At 35.3% G+C, this 20852-nt stretch overlaps 1 protein-coding gene across 5 annotated transcripts in view; it reads left to right on the top strand.

The window, feature by feature from the left end:
- ptpn13 (protein tyrosine phosphatase non-receptor type 13) overlaps window positions 1-20648 on the top strand; it is an 87152-nt gene extending 66504 nt beyond the window's left edge. For 2 of the 5 annotated variants that reach the window (XM_056258280.1, XM_056258277.1), the window contains 25 exons: window positions 343-471; window positions 1104-1197; window positions 2677-2762; window positions 2844-2991; window positions 3126-3340; window positions 3462-3560; window positions 4359-4714; window positions 5798-5951; window positions 6084-6239; window positions 8942-9113; window positions 9496-9706; window positions 9901-9986; window positions 11058-11119; window positions 12083-12238; window positions 12339-12504; window positions 13104-13193; window positions 14030-14139; window positions 14297-14352; window positions 15262-15359; window positions 15452-15600; window positions 16489-16579; window positions 16682-17019; window positions 19229-19444; window positions 19826-19888; window positions 19976-20648. In XM_056258280.1, coding sequence (XP_056114255.1) covers window positions 343-471; window positions 1104-1197; window positions 2677-2762; window positions 2844-2991; window positions 3126-3340; window positions 3462-3560; window positions 4359-4714; window positions 5798-5951; window positions 6084-6239; window positions 8942-9113; window positions 9496-9706; window positions 9901-9986; window positions 11058-11119; window positions 12083-12238; window positions 12339-12504; window positions 13104-13193; window positions 14030-14139; window positions 14297-14352; window positions 15262-15359; window positions 15452-15600; window positions 16489-16579; window positions 16682-17019; window positions 19229-19444; window positions 19826-19888; window positions 19976-20053 — 3579 coding nt within the window. In that variant the 3' untranslated portion in view covers window positions 20054-20648. Of the gene's footprint in view, window positions 1-342; window positions 487-1103; window positions 1198-2676; window positions 2763-2843; window positions 2992-3125; window positions 3341-3461; window positions 3561-4358; window positions 4715-5797; window positions 5952-6083; window positions 6240-8941; window positions 9114-9495; window positions 9707-9900; window positions 9987-11057; window positions 11120-12082; window positions 12239-12338; window positions 12505-13103; window positions 13194-14029; window positions 14140-14296; window positions 14353-15261; window positions 15360-15451; window positions 15601-16488; window positions 16580-16681; window positions 17020-19228; window positions 19445-19825; window positions 19889-19975 lie in introns of all 5 variants that reach the window. The other 3 variants (XM_056258278.1, XM_056258276.1, XM_056258279.1) reach the window with 2 other exon arrangements.
- Window positions 20649-20852: the final 204 nt, after the last annotated feature.

Below are 20852 nucleotides of genomic sequence, written 5' to 3'. Positions count from 1 at the left end.
AGATCAAAAGTTCACTTGTCGCTCCTGGATAGTACACAGTGTTTCACATATTGAAATTCAGGTATATCAGTTCCACATTTCTTGGAAGTTCCCTTAAAAGCTAATATCACCATTTAAGGTTAATACTTAGTATTTAGCTACACTTCAGAGCCACGCAAATGTGTGAAATACCAATAAAAAGGTTCTAACTGCTTGTGACCGTCCCTCGCTCTCTTTCTGACCAATTGCATTTCTGAATGTAAATGCAATGCAGTTGTGCATGTCAACTCCATTAACCTTTGACCCTTGCATGAATACGGCTGTGCACGGCCTTGTATTTACCCAGCTCTTCTCTGTTTACAGGGGGTTTCTCCCAACATCGTCACGGAGACTTTAAGTGCTAGTAGCCCAGACGTCAATAGCCTCCAGCCTGGAGATCTATTTGACATTGAGCTGTCCAAAATAGACAGCAGTCTGGGCATTAGTGTCACGGTACTGTTCGGAAAGGTTTCCGCTCTCTCTTTTTTTTTCTCCTTTGTTTCCCCTTTACTTACTTTGTGTGTGTGTGTGGTGTTTTTGTACCCTTAGCCCTCGCTCCTTTTTGAAGCTCCTCGCTTGGCTTCAGTTTTGGGAAAGTAGATTTGGCTCTTTGCATGCAGATTTTTACAGGCATTTGACTTTGCTCCTTCACAAAACGGTAAAACCGAAAAACAGTAGGTACAGCAAAGTGTAGAAACACGCACAGCCAAGACATTTTCAGTTGTATTTTGTTTCTGACGGAGACGCACTAATGCCTGCATGGATTTGCATTTGCTTGTCTACGGTGTGATTTTTACAGTGATGCTTTTTAAAGCATGCAGCTTTTGTTACATAGACTTTTAATGATTGAAATGATTTTTTTTTAAAAGTCTGTTTCAAAACACTGCAATGAAATTCATTAATCATCAACTTAAGAAATCAATTGGTTTACTTTATGATTGTTAGGGTGGGTATATCTTATAAATATAAATTGAGCATGTCCAATTGATTGCTTAATACACTCTTAGATCCTAAGACAGAACATAGGCACTTTTTACCCATGATGCCTTTGTGTATGGCTATATTAACATGTTTGTCTGTATCAGGGTGGATCAAACACAACATTGAGGCATGGAGGGATATACGTCAAAGCAGTCATTCCTAAAGGAGCAGCTGATCTGGATGGGAGGATAAAGAAAGGTAAAAAGGATTTATATATATATATATATATATTAAAACTATACATACACTACTGTTTAAATATTTTTTTTAAAGAAATTAATACAATCATTCATTAAATTGATCAAAAGTGATAGTAAAGACATTTATAATGTTACAAAAGATTTATATTTCTAATACATGCTGTTCTTTTGAATTTTCTATCTATCAAAGAATTTGTTGAAAAAAGTGCTGAAAATTCAGCTTTGCCATCACAAGAATAAACAACTTTTTGAAATTATTCAAATAGGAAACAGTTGTTTTAAATCATAATATTTCATAGTATTACTGTTTTTTTTTTTTTTTTTTTTAACAAATACATGCAGCCTTGGAAGAGACTTATTACAAAAAATCTTTTAAAAAAAAAATCTTACCAATCCCAAACTTTTGAACAGTAGTGTATATTGGAAAAAATAAAGATTATTTAAGGACAGTTGCAAGTATACATCATGTTATTACTTTTTGTACTGAATTTAATTTATGCAAATTTTATTTTAAAAAATTGTCCAGACAGAATGATTTTCATTACTGTTACAATTTACTGAGATATCACAATGCAAAAGAAATTTGTTTGGTGCTAAAAATTTTTTTTTTCTATTTAAATATAATATAATATGTTATAATATAAAGTAATGATATAATAATGTGACTTGAGTCTTAAGTCCTATATTAATCAAGTGACAGATTTTTTTTATTTTTAATGATTATGTATTCTGGCTTGCCTAAGGGTTGTATAGCTAAGCTACACTTGATACAAAATGCAGCAGCCGGAGTACTAATGAAACTAAAAAGGAGAGAGCATATTACACCAGTTTTAATGGAATTACTTTAGTTGCCAGTTCCCCAAAGGATTGATTTTAAGATTCCTTTATTAGTTTATAAAACACCGCATAATATGGCACCTTTATATTACTGTCTAGATATGTTCCAAATGGTAGTTTAAGATCCTCAAGTGCTGGTGTTTTGGCTCAGTATACAGTAAATCTTGATGATCCGGTGGTACTTCTTTTAGCCACTATGCTCCAAAAATTTAAAGTGAAAGCGACTACTAGCATTCATATTTTTAAAAGGTATGTTAAAACATCTTTTTGTGTAGCAATATTGTGTTTTATGTGTTTAATTTATTTTGTGATCCTTTTATAGTTGCTTTTGAGTGTTTTTATATAGATAGTGTGAAATTGTATTGCCAATCTCTTTTTTTTTACCTTGTGAATCTTTTAAAATTGTTTCAAATATTTTGTATTTATAGTGTGTGAAATTGTATTGAAAATACTAGTTTTTATAGTTGTGAAGCACTTTGAGCTGCATTCCATGTATGAGAAGTGTTATACAAATAAATGTTTATTATAATAACATTTGAAATATTTTTTGTGGGTAAAAGGTGACCTGTTTGTTTCTTCAAAGATTCCCAAACGTTACAAGCCTGTTAGTAAACGTGTGTGTTTATTCTGTGTCCTAAAGGGGATCGTGTCATGGCTGTGAACGGGAAGAGCCTTGACGGAGCGTCTCACAAACAGGCGGTAGAGATGTTGAGATATACTGGGCAGGTGAGAACGCTGCGCCCCCTAGAGGACTTCTCTTCTCTCAACGTTTAACCGGGTATTTTAAACTATATTCTTGTTGTCTAGGTGGTGCATCTGTTTATGGAGAAAGGTCTGCCCCCAGAAAACCGCGTTCATGCCCCTCTGACCCCTCAAGACACTTCTGAACCTCAAAACGCAGCAGTGGAGGAGGTACCACCACCCAAGAAAGCAGAATACAACTTCATTACTCCAGGTATGAGGTGGAATTGACGCACTTGCTTACGAGCTTATGAAAATGTGCCAGAGGTGTAGAGGTTAAACATGTGGGCTGGTTACTCTGGTTGTGAAGAGTAAATCAGTGTCCTCTTTCTTATTCAACCCCTCTAGATAACACGTTTGAGGTGGGTTTGCTGAAGAACACGTCCGGTCTGGGTTTCAGTTTCAGCCGTGAGGAGAACATTCCCGGAGAGCCCTCGGGTTCCAGCATGGTCCGGGTCAAGAAGCTGTTTCCAGGGCAACCAGCAGCCGAGAGTGGCTGCATCGAAGTGGGCGACGTCATTCTACGTGTCAATCAGACGCCACTCAAAGGGCTTTCACAACATGTACGTTAACCCTTTAATTTAGTCTGAGAGGATTTAAAAATATGATTTAAAACAAAATACTAACAAAAGTAAAAAAAAAAAAACACAAACAAAAAATGTCTTTTCTATTGCTGTTTGTCAGGAGGTGATCTCTGCTCTGAGGGGGACAGGACAGGAAGTGACCCTTCACTTGTGTAGACCTGAATTAGGGGTCTTACCTGAGATGGACCCTGCCATTGCAGTAAGACTTTTAGTCTCACTGATCTTAATTTACGTGTCAGCATCATGTTCCATTACCTAAATGACTTTTATATATATATTTTGCTCAAGAATTTAAGGAAAAGACATGATGTAACTCCATAAATTACAGCCATATATATTCAATTAGAAAAGTAGTCCCACCACCATTTTATTTAATTTTGAGTCATTTTATTTTTATTTTATTTTGAGATTGTATTTTATTGTGCTTTTTTATTTTATCTTATTTTATTGTCTTATTTTTATTTTATTTTACAATCTTATTTTGAGTTTTATTGAGTATTTAGGGCTAGGGTTTAGTTTTTTATTTAGAGTATTTCATTCATTATTGTTTTATATTTTGAGTATTTTATTTTCATTTGTTGAGTATTTCATTTTATTTTATTTTGAGTTTGACTAAGTTTTGAGATTTATTTTGTGTCTTGTTTTATTTTGAATCTTATTTAAAATTTTTATATTATTATTTTTACATTTAATTATTTTATTTTTGCGTATTTGATTTAATTTTGTTTTATTTTGAATTTTAATGAGTTTTGAGATTTATTTATCATCTTTTGTCTTATTTTATTCTGAGTGTCTCATTTGAGTTTTTTTTTAATTATTACTTATTTATTTTTATTTTGAGTATTTTATTTAATTTTTATTTATTTTATTCAGTCTTATTGGGATCTTAATAACTCTCCAGTAGCCTACCTTTTTTTTGTTTTTTTTTTGCAACTTTAGCAGTTCTTTACAGATTTCACAGATTTTTACAGATTTCTTTAAAATTCCCGCTCCGCAGACTCCTGTGCCTTCTCCGCGAAAGGAACCTCGTCCCAAGCCCCAGCCTGATCCCAAGACAAGTTCCCCCCCTCAGATGGAGCACCAGCAGTCGGTGGGCTCTGTGGAAGCGGCTCTGGAGAGGTTGCTGATGAAGTCTCCCAGTCGCAGGGACAGTTACAGCGACAGCACCGACAATGACGAGATGGAGGAGGCCTTCAGCCCCGCCAACCTAGAGCAGGCCAGTCAAGCCTGGGACAGGAGTGTATATCAAACTCCCATGGAAAGACTCCCATACGAGGCCAATATGGACGACACCGTACGATCTGCATATTACTCACCCAGACAATCCATGTCTAGACCGGAGGTCAACAGAAGGTCAGGAATGTACTCCTAATATAGTGTTTTGCTAATATATGTGCTTGCTAACCTGTAAAAAAGAAAAGAAAAGCTGCTGCCATACATTTTTAAGTGCAATTAACTTGCAACAACTGCATAAGTCATTTCAACTTAAATTATATAAAACTGACTTAAACTTTGTTGAATCTTGTATAACTTATCAAAATAAGTTTTCAACTTTTTTAGGAGTTAAAGTAATGTAAATGTTCATCTTAAATTTAATTCATCTTAATTTTAAGTAATTTAAGATGATTCAAATGCATTTGAATTAATGAATGTACTTCAGTAGTACACTCGTTATTGCGGTGCAGTATGGGATTGAATGAGTTAACTCGATAACGTCCACTGTGGTTTCCACCACTACAAATGCTTTTCCCTCAAATAATGCTCTATTTAAGGGTGTAGGGGGAGTTTTTGGACATAGCCCCAGGGTTCTTACATAAGCCGACTTGGTCATTTCATATAATTGGGCCCAGGTTACAGAGTTCAGGTGTGACGGACCAATCCTCTCCTGTGGGTGTGTTTTGCTCAGTCTATGTCACGTGACTCTGTAAGTGTTACACAACATGGCAGCTGGCAGCAGTGACACGCTTGTTTGCACTGCTGAAAGCAGTGTGATAGAGATCTGCAGGAAAAATGACGTGGCTTGTTTTGCCTGAAGACTTCTGTGACAATCTCTTTGAGCAGAAATGAAAAGAATTAAATAACAGGAAAAGAGGTCGATGCCTTTTAGTCATGTTTAGTCTGATGATATGCTGTTGTCTTTTTTCTTTTATACTATTTTTTTTTAAAATTATGTTTAGTTTTTTGTTTCTTAGTTTCAATGTCTATCAAAAATGTGATTTTATACTTTTATTTATTTGTATTTCAATATAAGTTTTTTCATGTTTTATTTTTGGTTTGTTGGTTTCAATAATCTCAAAGCATTTATTTTTCTCCCCAATTTTTCCCCAAAATTTTCAAAACACAGGCCAGTTGCCATACACAGAATTCATATTTATTAATCATGTTCCATTTCCTGTCTCTGTCCTCCACTGCTTCCTGTTCGTCATCTTTATCCAGTGATTTGGACAGCTCTGCACTTGGTATGTCATCATCTCCATCTCTTCCTGAGGGGGGGATCCTGAGCCCCAGTCCTGACCCTCTTCCTCCCCCACTGCCAATCCCTGTTAACCTCTGTCTACCAGAACACGGCCAGGAGGAGGAGTTCATCCCGGTGAGTGACCATTAGCACAACTATGAAATGATCTTTTTTTTTGAGAATTTCTAACGGGAATGGATTTCTAATGTAGATTTAAAGCATGACTTCTCTGCTATGATTAAAACAAGAATGTTTGTGTCATTTTAGGAGGTGGAGCTGAAGGTCTCTCTGGTGAAGTCTGATAAAGGCAGTTTAGGTTTCACCCTCACTAAAGGGCCGGATGACAATTGCTACATCCATGACATTATCCAGGACCCTGCTAAAGGAGACGGCCGCCTGCATCCAGGGGATCGCATGATAATGGTATGATAATAGGGATTAGTGTTGGGCGATCGTCTCCATTTTCAGATCGTCCTATCGTCAGACTGAGAGAATTCCCATACACAATATTATCGTGCGCATGTGGGTGGGTGCAAGAGAAAGACTTTTTCGCAACTACTCAATGTTTTCAACCATCTAATGTTTATTTTGTTTCATTACTAACAAAAAAAAACAATTATAGTTTGTAAGAATACACACTGATGTCTATGGAAGCACCAATAATCAATATAATAAACTTTCAAACATAATTTGACGGCGTGTTTTATTTAGTAGTTAACTGTAAAGTTTGCTCTCAGTTCACCAGACACTTTCAAGTTTTTGGGATGAAGTGGATGAATCTATGTAAAAATCTGACAGATGGCGTAAACAGTCTTCAGCTTGTTAGCTTATTGATAAACTGACAAGATTAATATAAAAGTATTTAAAACGGGTAACACGTACACTGGATGTGCGATGTCAAGTATAGGGATCGTAGTTGATCCGTACGGACCAGGCCCCACGGGTTCGAAACGCACGTGTGTCTCGGATTAATTACCATAGAAAGAAAGTCTATCATTTGCACTTGTTTTAGGTCCTGTCAGTTTAAACATTCAAGCGATTCTAAACCATTTGAGGTCAAGAAGACACGAAAGACAGCTCAATTCGGATCTCACATGCTGTTTTCCGGGCGCGCACACAAAGCCGTGCAGACAGCACATGAATTCTGAATTCCGTTCTCTTCCACATCTATTTGTGCTTGAATGGACACATATGGCAAGTATCCGCGTAAACATTAGCTTATGGTTCATGTGAACGCAAACAATCGAGAAAGAAAACGGATTCGTTTCATTATATTGGATCCGTGCATTCGGCCTTAGACAGCAGCGGGTTTATTAGGCTGCTGTCACTTTGTGTCATTATTGTTAATCAAACAACAAAATACAAAGTGAAAATCACTTTTTTTTATTAGCTGTAATAGATGAATTATATTTAATTTATACAGTGAAGACTGCAGTGTTATTTTCCATTTGATTCTTCGATTTCGGTACCTGAATACTGCTAGACTTAGCTGAAAAACATAAAGCACTGTTTATTTCATTTGTATCTTTGTTCTATTGTGTTTATCTATGCTTGTAATTTGTTTATTATTTTTTATGCAGATGCACTCCCCTACAAAATCACCCCAATCGTTATAGAATTATTAATTCTTTCCAAATTTCCAAATCTATTTTTTTTTTCATACTGCGGTATATATCACAAAAAAAAACAAAATATCGCATTGTCAGTTTTTTTTCCATTATCATGCAAGCCTTGCACAAGAAGGCAATGGTGCCGGTGAAGGAGTCGCGAACCACAAACCTATACAAACATTATCTGCTGACACAAGGCATTTTAATTGCATTTTAACAAGTAATATGAACGGCCTGGTTCATGCGCAATATTTAGTGTTAAACAAGTAGTTTATGTTGGTGTGTGAAATAAAGCTGCTTTTTTCACCGTTGACTGATTGTGTGTGTGTAATATATATATTTCTTTTATAATAATAATAACAAATATTGTGTTGTCATAACTGTCTTATTATTATTATTATTATTAGGCATAAACGTCAATATTTTTTGTTAATGTGCTATGCAAAAAACAACTAAAAAACGAAATGCTGAAGAATGACGATGCCTCTGTTTAAGAAATGATGTCTCTTTTGTAACAAGCACTCTTGACATCATTTGTGAATATATGTCTATCACCTTGCAATGAAGTTTTGATGCGGGCTGTAGTTTTGTAGTCTGTTTTTAAAACATTTTCAATGTAAACTAATCCTTATTTCATGCGCATGTTGATGAAGTGCTGGCTATAGGCGGTGATGTTGATGTGAAACTACTATGGAGGGGCAATTTGATAATAATAGTCTAATAAGAATAACAATTTATACAATAATGGGAAAATTAGCCTAATATCATCTTGGTTATCATCAAAGACATCAGCTATTGGCGATATCTGACTATTCGAACCACGATATTATCATCTGTTGGCATAGGGATGGGTGCAATTTTACTCTTATCTAGTTTTGCAGATTAACTCGTTTTTGAAAGCTTGATAGAGCTGGTAAAAGAAATCCACACCGATATCTGAATAATTTTTAAGTAGGAGAAAAGTTATCAAGAAAATATAGTTCTCTTTCCTGTTTTGACATATTTTCTATTAAACTTTTCAAATGTTCAGAACTTTGGGGCCGGTAGGATCTCTTCTGCTCAGCGAAGGGGCATCTATTGGATAAAATAATGCAATGAAAGCTGTAATATTATGAAATATTATTACAAAAAGCATTCAGCAACCATTACTCCAGTCTTTAGTGTCACATGATCCTTCAGAAAAAGATGCTTTTCAGGATTCTTTTATAATTCGAAAGTTCAAAAGAACAGCATTTATTTGAAATAGAAATATTTTGTAACATTATCATATATATATATATATATATATATATATAGCCAATCTACATTTGTATAGTTGCCTGAAAACTAGAGTCATCAATAATTTTTATCTATTTTTTGGTCCACATGTCTTCTATAGATTCATTTTTGTTGGCTTTTTGAAGTACACTAGCATATAAAGCTAACACATATGCACTACAAGCTACAAAACGTACATTTTAATTTATTTTCCACATTGTTACTTATGCATCTTCATTCTTCTTCCTCTGTTTTTAGGTGAATAACACTGAGGTGTCTGGCATGAATCACACAGAGGTGGTCAACCTGGTGCGTGCCGCCCCCAAAGTCGTGGACCTGGTGGTAGGCCGTGTCCTAGAACCTCCCAAACCACCAATAGAGGCCCACCTCCTTCCCGACATCACATTTCAGTGTCACGACGAGCCTTTAGGTAATGGAAATATCAAGGTATATTGTAACTGATCCTCTTTACAACTCAATGGTGTTCCCGGAAATGCCCAGAATCCAGCTGGGCAAGTATATTTTGCTGCGTTTGACCGATACATGTGGCGCATTAGTGTTATCTGACTGTCAGAGGTCAATGGGGGATTTACTAGGTCACGCAAAAACACAGATATCCATCAGCATAAACAAAGCCCACCTGCGTTTCACTGGAAAAATGAGCTCAAGGGGTTCAACAACAAGCTAGATAAGGGTGTCGGATTTCAGCTTGCTGACAAAAAAGTGAAAGAAGAAAGAAGGTGGTGTTCGAGTTTAGAGCAGCCGGATCACTTAGTGTTTGTTTACTGGGTGTGTGTGGCCGTCTCTTGTAGGTCTGGTTCTCGATGGAGGAAGTGACAGTGGATTGGGAGTACTGTACGTGAAGGACATCATCCCAGGATCCGTAGCCTCTGCTGAAGGCAGTTTGAGACACTTGGATATCATACATTACATCAACGGCGCTCCGACGCAGGATCTGACCTTGAGCGAGAGCCGCATACTTCTGGAGCTGTCACTGAGGAATCTTAGTCTCAAAGCCACCAGGTGAGTTACTCACACGACAACACTCGCAATGTTCACCAAAAACACTACGACGTTCATTCAAATATGCAAAAAGGATCGAATTATTCAGGTGCTGGGAAGATTCTTTTGATGGACTTGTTTGTCAGTTGTTATGTGATATGTGTGAAACTGTAAAACTTCTGGACGGATGCCACTATCTAACTATATTTCCGTAGGCATGGGAAGCCTGTTTTTCCGGGTGAGGAGGAGATTTCATTACTAAACAATAACATCAGTTCTAAAGTCTCCCAGAGTATGAACGGTAAGTGTAGTGGGACATAAACTAGCTGTACCTGCACAGTTTTTGGCCAAAATTTAGTCACATACACTGTTCAATAGTTTGGGGTCGGTTTGATTTAAAATACTTTAATGCTCCCCAAGGCTGCATTTTTTATTATTAAGAAATAGTCAACATTTTTACATTGTGAAATATTTTTATAATTTAAAAGAACTTTTTTTATTTTAATATTTTTTTTTAAACTTCGTCTATTCCTGTGATGGCAAAGCTGAATTTTCAGCATCATTACTCCAGTCTTCAGTGTCACATGATCCTTCAGAAATCATTCTAATATGCTGATTTGGGTCTCAATGTTGAAAACAGCTTCATATTTTTGTGGAAAGCATTGTTTTCCAGGATACTTTGATAAATAGAAAGTTGAAAAGAAAAAGGAAATATTAAAAATGTGTTTAAACTGTCACTTTTTGATCAATTTAATTCATGCTTGCTAAAGGAAAGTAGTATTTTTATGGTGTAAAAGTTGTACGTTTTATGGTGCGCACCCCAATCTTTTGAGTGGTAATGTAGAAGTGATGCTAAATGAGTTGTGAAAATTTATATAAAATCTATTAAAATAAGCCAATAAATTTCAAGCGGTTAAAGAAATTATACATTTAGAAAGAAATGGTAAGTTTGTAAAGTTTACATTGACTGATAATGTTGATGTAATGTAACACACACTGAAGATGTCATCATAATATTTGCTTACTGAATTCTGATTGGTCATTTACAGAGCAAGAAGCAGAAGCCTAAATGTATATATTATATTATATTATATTATATTATATTATATTATATTATATTATATTATATTATATTATATTATATTATATTATATTATTGCTTTTAGCTAACATTACCCCTTAACTACTGTATGGTAAAATCACATGATCTTGTGTGACTTATTGCTTAAATGAATGGTATCAACCGTTTATTTTTCTTTTGACTGTTGGCATTCTGATGCTCTAGTTAGTAGTTAGTTGTTACTCTGGTTGTAAGCTGAGTAATTTACACAGTGACCTCATTTCTCTCTTGCTCTTTCTCTTTGTATCATAGGTTATCTCCATAGCAACGATCGTAACGAATTAGAGGCCCTATCCGGTATCTGTCCTGCTGAGGTAAGAACCTGTAGAACCTCTGGTAAACTATTACCTAATATTGATCGGTGCTGCTCTGGCTAAATATTTTATCACTAAATAGACCGACTTCAGAAACAGAAACTATTATACTGTGGGTGCTGTTTGTGGCATGTGAGACGGGACACAAACAGCCTGAAATTGAACTGAGCCAGGTCATAAAGACTGGTCAGATTTCTGCGGTCTGCGTTACAAGAGGAGCCGGTGAGAGGAATTTGACTAGATTTTCAGGAAACGTGTTCCGTGAATGGCCAACATTGAGGCTTCTTCCTTCACTGAATTCACTGTAATTGTGCTTTATTGTCATTATGGCTTGCTTTCTTTTGTAACAGGGTTTCGGCGAGGCATTAAAACGCATTAAAAGTCATTAAATGGATTTTGCTACAATTAAGGCCTTAAATGGCATTAAAAAGCATTACATTTTAATCCTACAGGCATTACAAATGTTGAGAGTTTTGAAGGAAATGTTATATTATCAATTTATTTGAATATAGCCTTCATAATTAATCATTTTTATTTGCTGTTGCAAAATATGTACGTTAAACACGCGGAACCCGTTTGGTGTTTGCTCCCGGCCGGAGCAAAATTGTCGTGATGCGGAGGTGACGCGGGCATTTTGAACAGCTGGAGCAACAGGAATAAAACTAGACCAGAAAAATGGGAAAGTTCAAATTCCAGCAGAAGTGGCTGGAAGACAAACAATTTAGGACATGGTTGCAGCAGCCCGTTGGTGGTCAAAATAAAGAAGGATAAAGGATAAAAATATCCGTGGTTAGTCATGGGTCGTGTATGGCATTAAAAATGTTTTAAAAAATGGCATTAAAAAGCATTCCATTTAATTTGAAGATACCTGCAGAAACCCTGTGTAAGTTTTCTCCAGTTTTTCCTCATCTCATTCATTCTGCCTTCTTTATTTCACTCTTTTCTTGTCTAAAATGTTTCCAGGAGCAGATTGTGAAGCTGCAGTTGGAGAAGCCGCCAGCAGGGGGCCTGGGCTTTTCTGTGATTGGTGGAGAAAGGGGTATTTTCGTGAAGTCCGTCACCCCTGGAGGCACCGCAGACACTGCGGGCACGTTGCAAGTTGGCGATCGTTTAATCCAGGTACATAAGCGATGTTTTTAAACTTAACACCCATTTTTTTAAGTTGCATTTTTAAATTGAACTTCCGAAAGCCAATTTTGCTGGTTGTGTTTTTGTACAGGTCAATGACGATCTGATGATCGGCGTGTCTCACTCTAAAGCCGTCACCACCATTCGTAAATCTAAAGGCTTGGTGCACCTCATCGTCTCCCGTCCACCTGACCAAATGCCCAACACGTACCTGGGCTTTCTGCCTCTCAAATCCAACGGTGTTAATGGCAATAACGGTACGGTCTGCACGCTAACAACCTTGTGGTTATTAATAAAGCAGAATGAATGAATGCCCGGAACTGTCAGGTTTTGTTTATCTATTTTTTTGTCCAATCATTTTTTCATTTATTTACATAGTAATTAAAAAAATGACATATATAAAAACAACATATTTAATATTATATATAAAAATAAAACATTTTGTCATTTAATATACTTTAAGACTTAAATAGATATTTAATATTTATTGTTATAAATAATGAATTGATACATGTTTTTTTAATGTTATTTTAATGAAAGGGTAATTCTTATTTACTGCCTGTTTCACAGACAAGGCTTAAGCTAGTCCCAGACTAAAATGCATGTTTGAGCTGTTTTAACTGAAAGCAACTTGCACTGTCATATCTTAATATGTCAGTGCCATTGTTTTGTCTCAAGATGAACACCAGTAATGTTTTCTTCTAATGCATGTTTATAAAAGCTACTTAAATGTCCTAATTGAACTAAGGCCTAATCCTGGCTTAATCTAAGCCCTGTCTGTGAAACCAGGCCTAAGGATAATTTAGTTTTACAAAAAGGGCTAATAAAAATCTGTTATTGTTGTGTGATGTTTCAGATGTGAGTGAAGACAGTGGCGTGAAAACAAAACTCCAGACGCCATCAGAGCAAAGCAAGAGCATCAATTCACCTCCCCTCCCTCCGATAGGTACAATAAAGATCACATGACCGGTGTTAATTTAGTGTATATATATATATATATATATATATATATATATATATATATATATATATATATATATATATATATATATATTATATATATATATACACACACACACACATACGCAGTATCTCACAACTCAAGGGACAATACTATAGAAATGAAACTTGGATATATTTTAGAGTAGTCAATGTGGTACTTGTATAGCAGTATATATTTCTGTCTTCTGAAAATAACTCAACATACAGCCATTATTATCAAAATAGCTGGCAACAAAAGTGAGTTTGTATAGTATGTGTGTGTATATATATATACACACATATATATATTGAATTAGTTCAAATTGTATTAAATAGTAATAACATATTTTAAAAACGTATAGTGTTTTAACTGTAATGTTATTATATGTTTTAATATATTATTGAATATTAATAAAATATTATAAAATTAATTACATACAATTAAAATCAAAATGGAAAATATAGAAAAATAATATTTTAAGTTTTAATTTTTAGATTTTTTTTTTGTAATTTTGTGTGCATGTAATTTATTCGTTTTTTTATGTTTATATAGTCTTTATTAATTTATATTTCTATTTTACATTTGTGTCAATTTAAAGTAAATGAAAATGAAAAATTTTGCCTTTGCAAATATTTTTTTTAATTAAATTTTATTTCAAATAGCAAACATTTTTATGGCTTTAGTTTTATAAGAACCCCATAAGAGACGTCATTCTAGCAGATGGCTCATCTGAATGTCACCTGAAGATGTGAGAGTGTGGTATTTTACTGTGTGTGTGTGTGTGTGTGTGTGTGTTCTAGACTATGACACAGGCTCTCTAGAGAAAGGCAAGGGAACAGAAGGAAGTGGTGATGACCTATCAGAGGACACAGACTGTGACGGCTCGTCTCTGCCCGAAGACTCACCAGAGGTACGGCCATCTGTAATTCAACTTTCAATATCTGCAATTTTACAGCAGTCAAATATAGTTCATAAGATCTGATCTAATAACAATGGACTTTAAGGCAACTGTATTGACTTGGAACAGCACATAGTTCAGATTAATATTCATGTTCCTCTGTCTTCAGACATCTCGGAAGGTTGAGTGGAAGGAAGAAAATGTTGATGCCCCACTGAACGACAGGTGAGGAAGATGAAAACAATTTGAACAACTCTCATAGGACTCATTCATTAATTTCACATCTACAGTGGGTGTTTTTGTTTCAGCTTACATTTTAAACTCAGAAAATATGGTTAAAAATGCAGTGCAAAACTGCAAAAAAAGTATTTTTTAAGCAACATCAAATATTGTTTAAAAAAAGACTTCTCACCCAAACACTTTCTATTCGGTAAACATGACTGCAATTTATAGTTACAATATAGTGTATATTAAATGTTGTTTGGATCTACACTACTGTTCAAAAGTTTTTATTCAGCAAGTATGCATTAAATTGGTCAAATAGACAGTTATAATGTTACTAAAGATTTCTATATCAAATAAATGCTGTTTTAACTTTCTATTCGTCAACTAATAATGAATAAATGTATCACGATTCTCACAAAAATATGAAACAGCAGAAACTGCCAATAATAATAATTGATACTAAATGAGCAGCACATCAGCATATTATAATGATTTCTATCATCTGAGTAATGGCTGGTTCAAATTCAGCTTTGTCATCACAGGAAGTAAATAGTTTTAAATTGTAATAATATTTCAAAATATTTCTGATATTCTATCAAATAAATGCCTACTAAATAGACTTCTTTCAAAAACATCAATAAATCATCACTAATAATTCTCAGTGACCAACTCCCAACAACCATGTTATCATTTTGGTTGTTATAAAAGATAAATGGTGTCCTCACCCAGAATTCATTTTATTTTGTCTGTAGAGATCTGTTACACAGTCAGAGTGAAAGCACTCGCTTGTTATGCATGATCAGGTCATGCTCTTCTGTTTGAGCTTCAGGAATAACTGAAACTAATAACTACATCCTCCTAAATTCAGCCAGAGTTAAATCTAACACGTTTGTTACGATCAAATCTTAGTGCCCTGCAGTCCTCGTCAGGCCAGCTGGATGAAGATGAGATCACATGGGGGAGCGATGAGCTGCCAATAGAGGACATCAACCTTAAATTCACTGAAGGTCAATCAGCAGAAACCTGTTTTGCTGTTGAAACCACCGTTTGTCTCATTGAAACGGTAATGCATGTTATTTTTCTTCTCTCTCTTTCTCAGATGGACCCATTGTTACTGAGGATGAGCTGACGTCCCTGCCGCTGGTTAAAGTGGTTCCTGACGGTCATTACACGTCCACTAACCTCAACACTATAGTCCGTATGATGAGAGGCCTGCTGGAGCAGAAAGTTCCTCTGCAAGAGTTTGAGGTGCAGAAATATTTCACTGTACCATATACTTAAAGATAACATCTGTACTTTTTGCGGTATTAAAGCAATTTCGGTAAGACTTTACAATATGATTCCGTTTGTTAAAATCGGTTTACTACATTAGTCCACATGAAAAGTGAAAAATACACATGGAAATTTTATTCTAAAGCTTTTAAAAGGTTAACCATAATTTCAACATTTACTAATATATTTCAAATCCAAAGTTTCATCTGTTTATATGCGCTATGAGCTAACATGACCTTAGAATGAACGGTTGTATTTTTATTAACTGATGTTAACTTTAACTAAATAATTCCTTAATGTTAGTCAATGCATTAACCAATGTGAACTAATGGGACCCTTATTGTTAAGTGTTACCACACTTTCTTCTATTAGAAACATTTTTAAAACATCTTTAAATTACTTCACCTTTAAAGCCTACTTTATTTTTTTTTATGTATCTGAACAATTTTATGTGCATAAAGAAGTTTAATTGTACATGTTTGTTTTTTAAAGTAATGTTTATTCAGCATGAATTCGTTCAATTGATCAGTAAAGACATTTATAATGGCTGCTGAAAATTCAGTTTTGAATCACAGGAATAAATTACGTTTTAAACTATATTCGAATAGAAAACAATTATTTTAAATTGAAAAAAATATTTCACAATATTGTTGTTTTTACTGTAGTTTTGATCAAATAAATGCAGCCTTGGTGAGCTTAAGACATCTTACAAAAACATAAAAGAAATCTTACCAATCCCAAACTTTTAAATCGCAGTGTATATTTTATTATTTATTGATATCTTTTTTGGCATGTGTATAGCATATGATGCTAATATGGTGATTAAATAATACATTTTTATGTGCATATTGTTTTCTTTCAAAGAACCTGCAGAATTTGCGCCCCTTGGATGAATGTCTGATTGGCCAGACCAAAGAGAACAAGAAGAAAAACCGTTACAAGAACATCGTTCCATGTGAGTTAGGAGAAACACTGATGTATAAACAATGTCCCAGCATGTTTCTCTGAACTTTTTTTGCATATTAATAATCATCTCTTGCTCTCTGTCATGATTCAGTTGACACAACCAGGGTCGTGTTGGGAAAGGATGGTGGCTACATAAATGCTAACTTCATCAAGATGCCTGTAAAAGACGAGAAGTTCCTGTACATCGCGTGCCAGGGGCCGCTGCCCACCACGCTCGGGGACTTCTGGCAGATGGTCTGGGAGCAGAAGTCCAACGTGATCGCCATGATGACACAGGAAGTGGAAGGAGGGAAAGTGAAATGTCAGAGGTATTGGCCCGATACGCCCCGCTCACCCGAGATGGTAGACGACCGGCTGCAGATCACACTGGTCAAAGATCAGCACCTGGACAACTTTGTCATCCGGCTCATAGAGGTCAAAGACATCCAGGTAACAGACAGAGATATATACGTTCAAAAGGTTTTAATGTTTTTAAAATAAGTGCATTTATTTGGTCCAAAATACAGTTAAAACAGTGTTATTGTAAAATATTAGAATTTTAAATAAATGTTTTCTATTTAAATATATTTTAAAATGTAATTTATTCCTGTGATGCAAAGCTGAATTTTCAGCATCATTACTCCAGTCTTTAGAAATCATTCTTATATGCTGATTTGCTGTTCAAGAAACATTTATTATCAATGTTGAAAACGGTTTAAGAATGCTGAAAAAAACAACAACTTTTTACACACACACATATATCTATATATATCTATATATATATCTCTATATATATATCTCTCTATATATATATATATCTCTATATATATATATATATATATATATATATATATATAGATAGATAGATAGATAGATAGATAGATAGATAGATAGATAGATAGATAGATAGATAGATAGATAGATAGATAGATAGATAGATAGATAGATAGATAGATAGATAGATAGATATATACACTCACCGGCCACTTTATTAGGTACCCCATGCTAGTAACGGGTTGGACCCCCTTTTGCCTTCAGAACTGCCTCAATTCTTCGTGGCATAGATTCAACAAGGTGCTGGAAGCATTCCTCAGGGAGTTTGGTCCATATTGACATGATGGCATCACACAGTTGCCGCAGATTTGTCGGCTGCACATCCATGATGCGAATCTCCCGTTCCACCACATCCCAAAGATGCTCTATTGGGTTGAGATCTGGTGACTGTGGAGGCCATTTTAGTACAGTGAACTCATTGTCATGTTCAAGAAACCAATTTGAAATGATTAGAGCTTTGTGACATGGTGGAAGTAGCCATCAGAGGATGGGTACATGGTGGCCATAAAGGGATGGACATGGTCAGAAACAATGCTCAGGTAGGCCATGGCATTTAAACGATGCCCAATTGGCACTAAGGGGCCTAAAGTGTGCCAGGAAAACATCCCCCACACCATTACACCACCACCACCAGCCTGCACAGTGGTAACAAGGCATGATGGTTCCATGTTCTCATTCTGTTTACGCCAAATTCTGACTCTAACATCTGAATGTCTAAACAGAAATCGAGACTCATCAGACCAGGCAACATTTTTCCAGTCTTCAACTGTTCAATTTTGGTGAGCTCTTGCAAATTGTAGCCTCTTTTTCCTATTTGTAGTGGAGATGAGTGGTACCCGGTGGAGTCTTCTGCTGTTGTAGCCCATCCGCCTCAAGGTTGTGCGTGTTGTGGCTTCACAAATGCTTTGCTGCATACCTCGGTTGTAACGAGTGGTTATTTCAGTCACTGTTGCCCTTCTATCAGCTCGAACCAGTCTGGCCATTCTCCTCTGACCTCTGGCATCAACAAGGCATTTCCGCCCACAGAACTGCCGCTCACTGGATGTTTTTTCTTTTTCGGACCATTCTCTGTAAACCCTAGAGATGGTTGTGCGTGAAAATCCCAGTAGATTAGCAGTTTCTGAAATACTCAGACCAGCCCTTCTAGCACCAACAATCATGCCACGTTCAAAGTCACTCAAATCAACTTTCTTCCCCATACTGATGCTCGGTTTGAACTGCAGGAGATTGTCTTGACCATGTCTACATGCCTAAATGCACTGAGTTGCCGCCATGTGATTGGCTGCTTAGAAATTAAGTGTTAACGAGCAGTTGGACAGGTGTACCTAATAAAGTGGCCGGTGAGTGTATATATATATATATATATATATATATATATATATATATAACATACATAAATACATGCATACATGCATGCATACACACACACATACATGTTATTAATTGATTTGATAGCACTAAAAATAATATTGGTATTATATTATTTTCTTAAATGCTCATTTTTTTATTTTACAGTGACATTACAATAGTAATATTTATTTTTTCCCCTTTTTTTAAAAGTTATTTTAATCATTTTATTTAATACTACTCCTAATACTATTACTACTAATAATAATTATTATTATTCTCGCTCTCTTTCGAACAAGCACAGCAAATCAGGAATTTCAAATCGCAATAGCCATTTTTATCAGAAAGATAGCAATTACATTTTTTTCCCCCAAATCACGCAGCTCTAATATCTTTATAAATACGCTTATAGATATAGTGATTTAAATGCATAAATCTGCATATGTGTATATCATATGTGTATATCATTCTCTTTTAGACTAGTGAGATCCAGAGAGTCACTCATCTGAACTACACAGGCTGGCCTGATCATGGAACCCCGACTCAACCAGAACAGCTCCTGACATTCATTTCCTACATGAGACACATCCACCAATCAGGCCCCATCATCACTCACTGCAGTGCAGGGATTGGCCGATCAGGAACGCTCATTTGCATCGACGTGGTTCTTGGACTGATCAGCAAAGATGCAGATGTAAGTGTCACCTTTAAAATATAGAAGTCTGTCATTGTTCTTTGAGCAATTGACTTGAATTTAAATTCGTAATGTTTGGTGGTGTTACTTTTAGAAAAGCATTTTTATTTGGATTTAATTTGCGATAATCACAATTTTGTCTGGCTGAATGTATGCATGTATGTTTGTTTCTAGTAACACTTTATAATACATTTTATAACATAAATTGTATGAATAGTTTAATGGCAAAATTAGTGAAATGGCTCAAATCGATCACCTTTAAGAACATTATGTATAATATATTAATATATTATATTATATAACTGTACATTATTAGCTTTGTGATTAATAAAAGTGAAATTAAGTTACATGTAATATGCTCTCCACATTTCCTCTCTTTAGTTTGACATATCAGATGTGGTACGTACCATGAGACTCCAGAGGCAAGGCATGGTGCAAACAGAGGTAAGAATTTCATAACTAACTATGAATTTAATTGAAGTTCACTTCTGCTGTCTTTTTTCACATAACATTTCCTGTTGTCCCCTCCAGGAACAATACATTTTCTGCTACCAGGTCATCTTGTATGTGCTCAGATGTCTCCAGGCAGAAGAGAAACTCTCAGGATAAAAGCGTGGACCAGCACTGCCTTCCTTCTCTCCTCAGAGTCGACAGATCAGCTGAAAATACCAGCGGGCTTCAGTCATCCAGATGTTTCCAAGCAGTTTCTTTGATTTCCGATCAGGGGCTTCGACCTTGTCCGAACAAATGATGTTCTTACGATGTTTTGGACGTCTGTGATGCATACAATTCTTGCAGAATTTTGTGTATTCTCATCGCTTACATTCTTGACCATTGGCTGCTACTTCTTTGAAAGCATTTATTTTATAACTTATCTTTTTTGGGGGGGCAAAAACTGTTTTTATAGATTCCTTAAAGATTATGGATCAAATAAAAAAAGAAATGAATTCATATTTTTTTGTGGTACAAAATGATTCTTGTGTATTTTAAACGAAATGATGCTGGAAATGTTGCCTTGACAGAATACAGGACAGTATTTGCTTTGTAAATCTTTTAGAAATCACTGAGTGCCAGTGGTAATCGAAGAAATTAAAAGTGTTATATTTAGTGTGATATTTATCATATGAAATCTGTTGATATGTTTTAAAGCTGTTACATACTGGACAATTTGCAATTTGTAAATAAAAGAATATCATGCCTTTAAGATTTTTCCTTTAATTAATGTGTTGTTGCCATTTCTTCTACTGTTTTTAAGCCTTTCAGGCCATACTTATGTTTTTTCTTTCATGTTATTTGGATGCATTCAGGTTTTACTAGGTTTGAGATAAACATTCTCTAAATTCAGTTTTCAGAATTACAAAAAGAGTTTTTACACATTTAGGCTATAGCGGTTTGTATCAGTAAAAAC

Source organism: Rhinichthys klamathensis, unplaced genomic scaffold (assembly GCF_029890125.1).
Source record: "Rhinichthys klamathensis goyatoka isolate OS25496 unplaced genomic scaffold, OSU_Roscu_1.1 h1tg000150l_1, whole genome shotgun sequence".
Taxonomy (NCBI): domain Eukaryota; kingdom Metazoa; phylum Chordata; class Actinopteri; order Cypriniformes; family Leuciscidae; genus Rhinichthys; species Rhinichthys klamathensis.
Note: the sequence above shows the minus strand (reverse complement) of the source record. Positions and strands in the feature narration are given on the sequence as shown.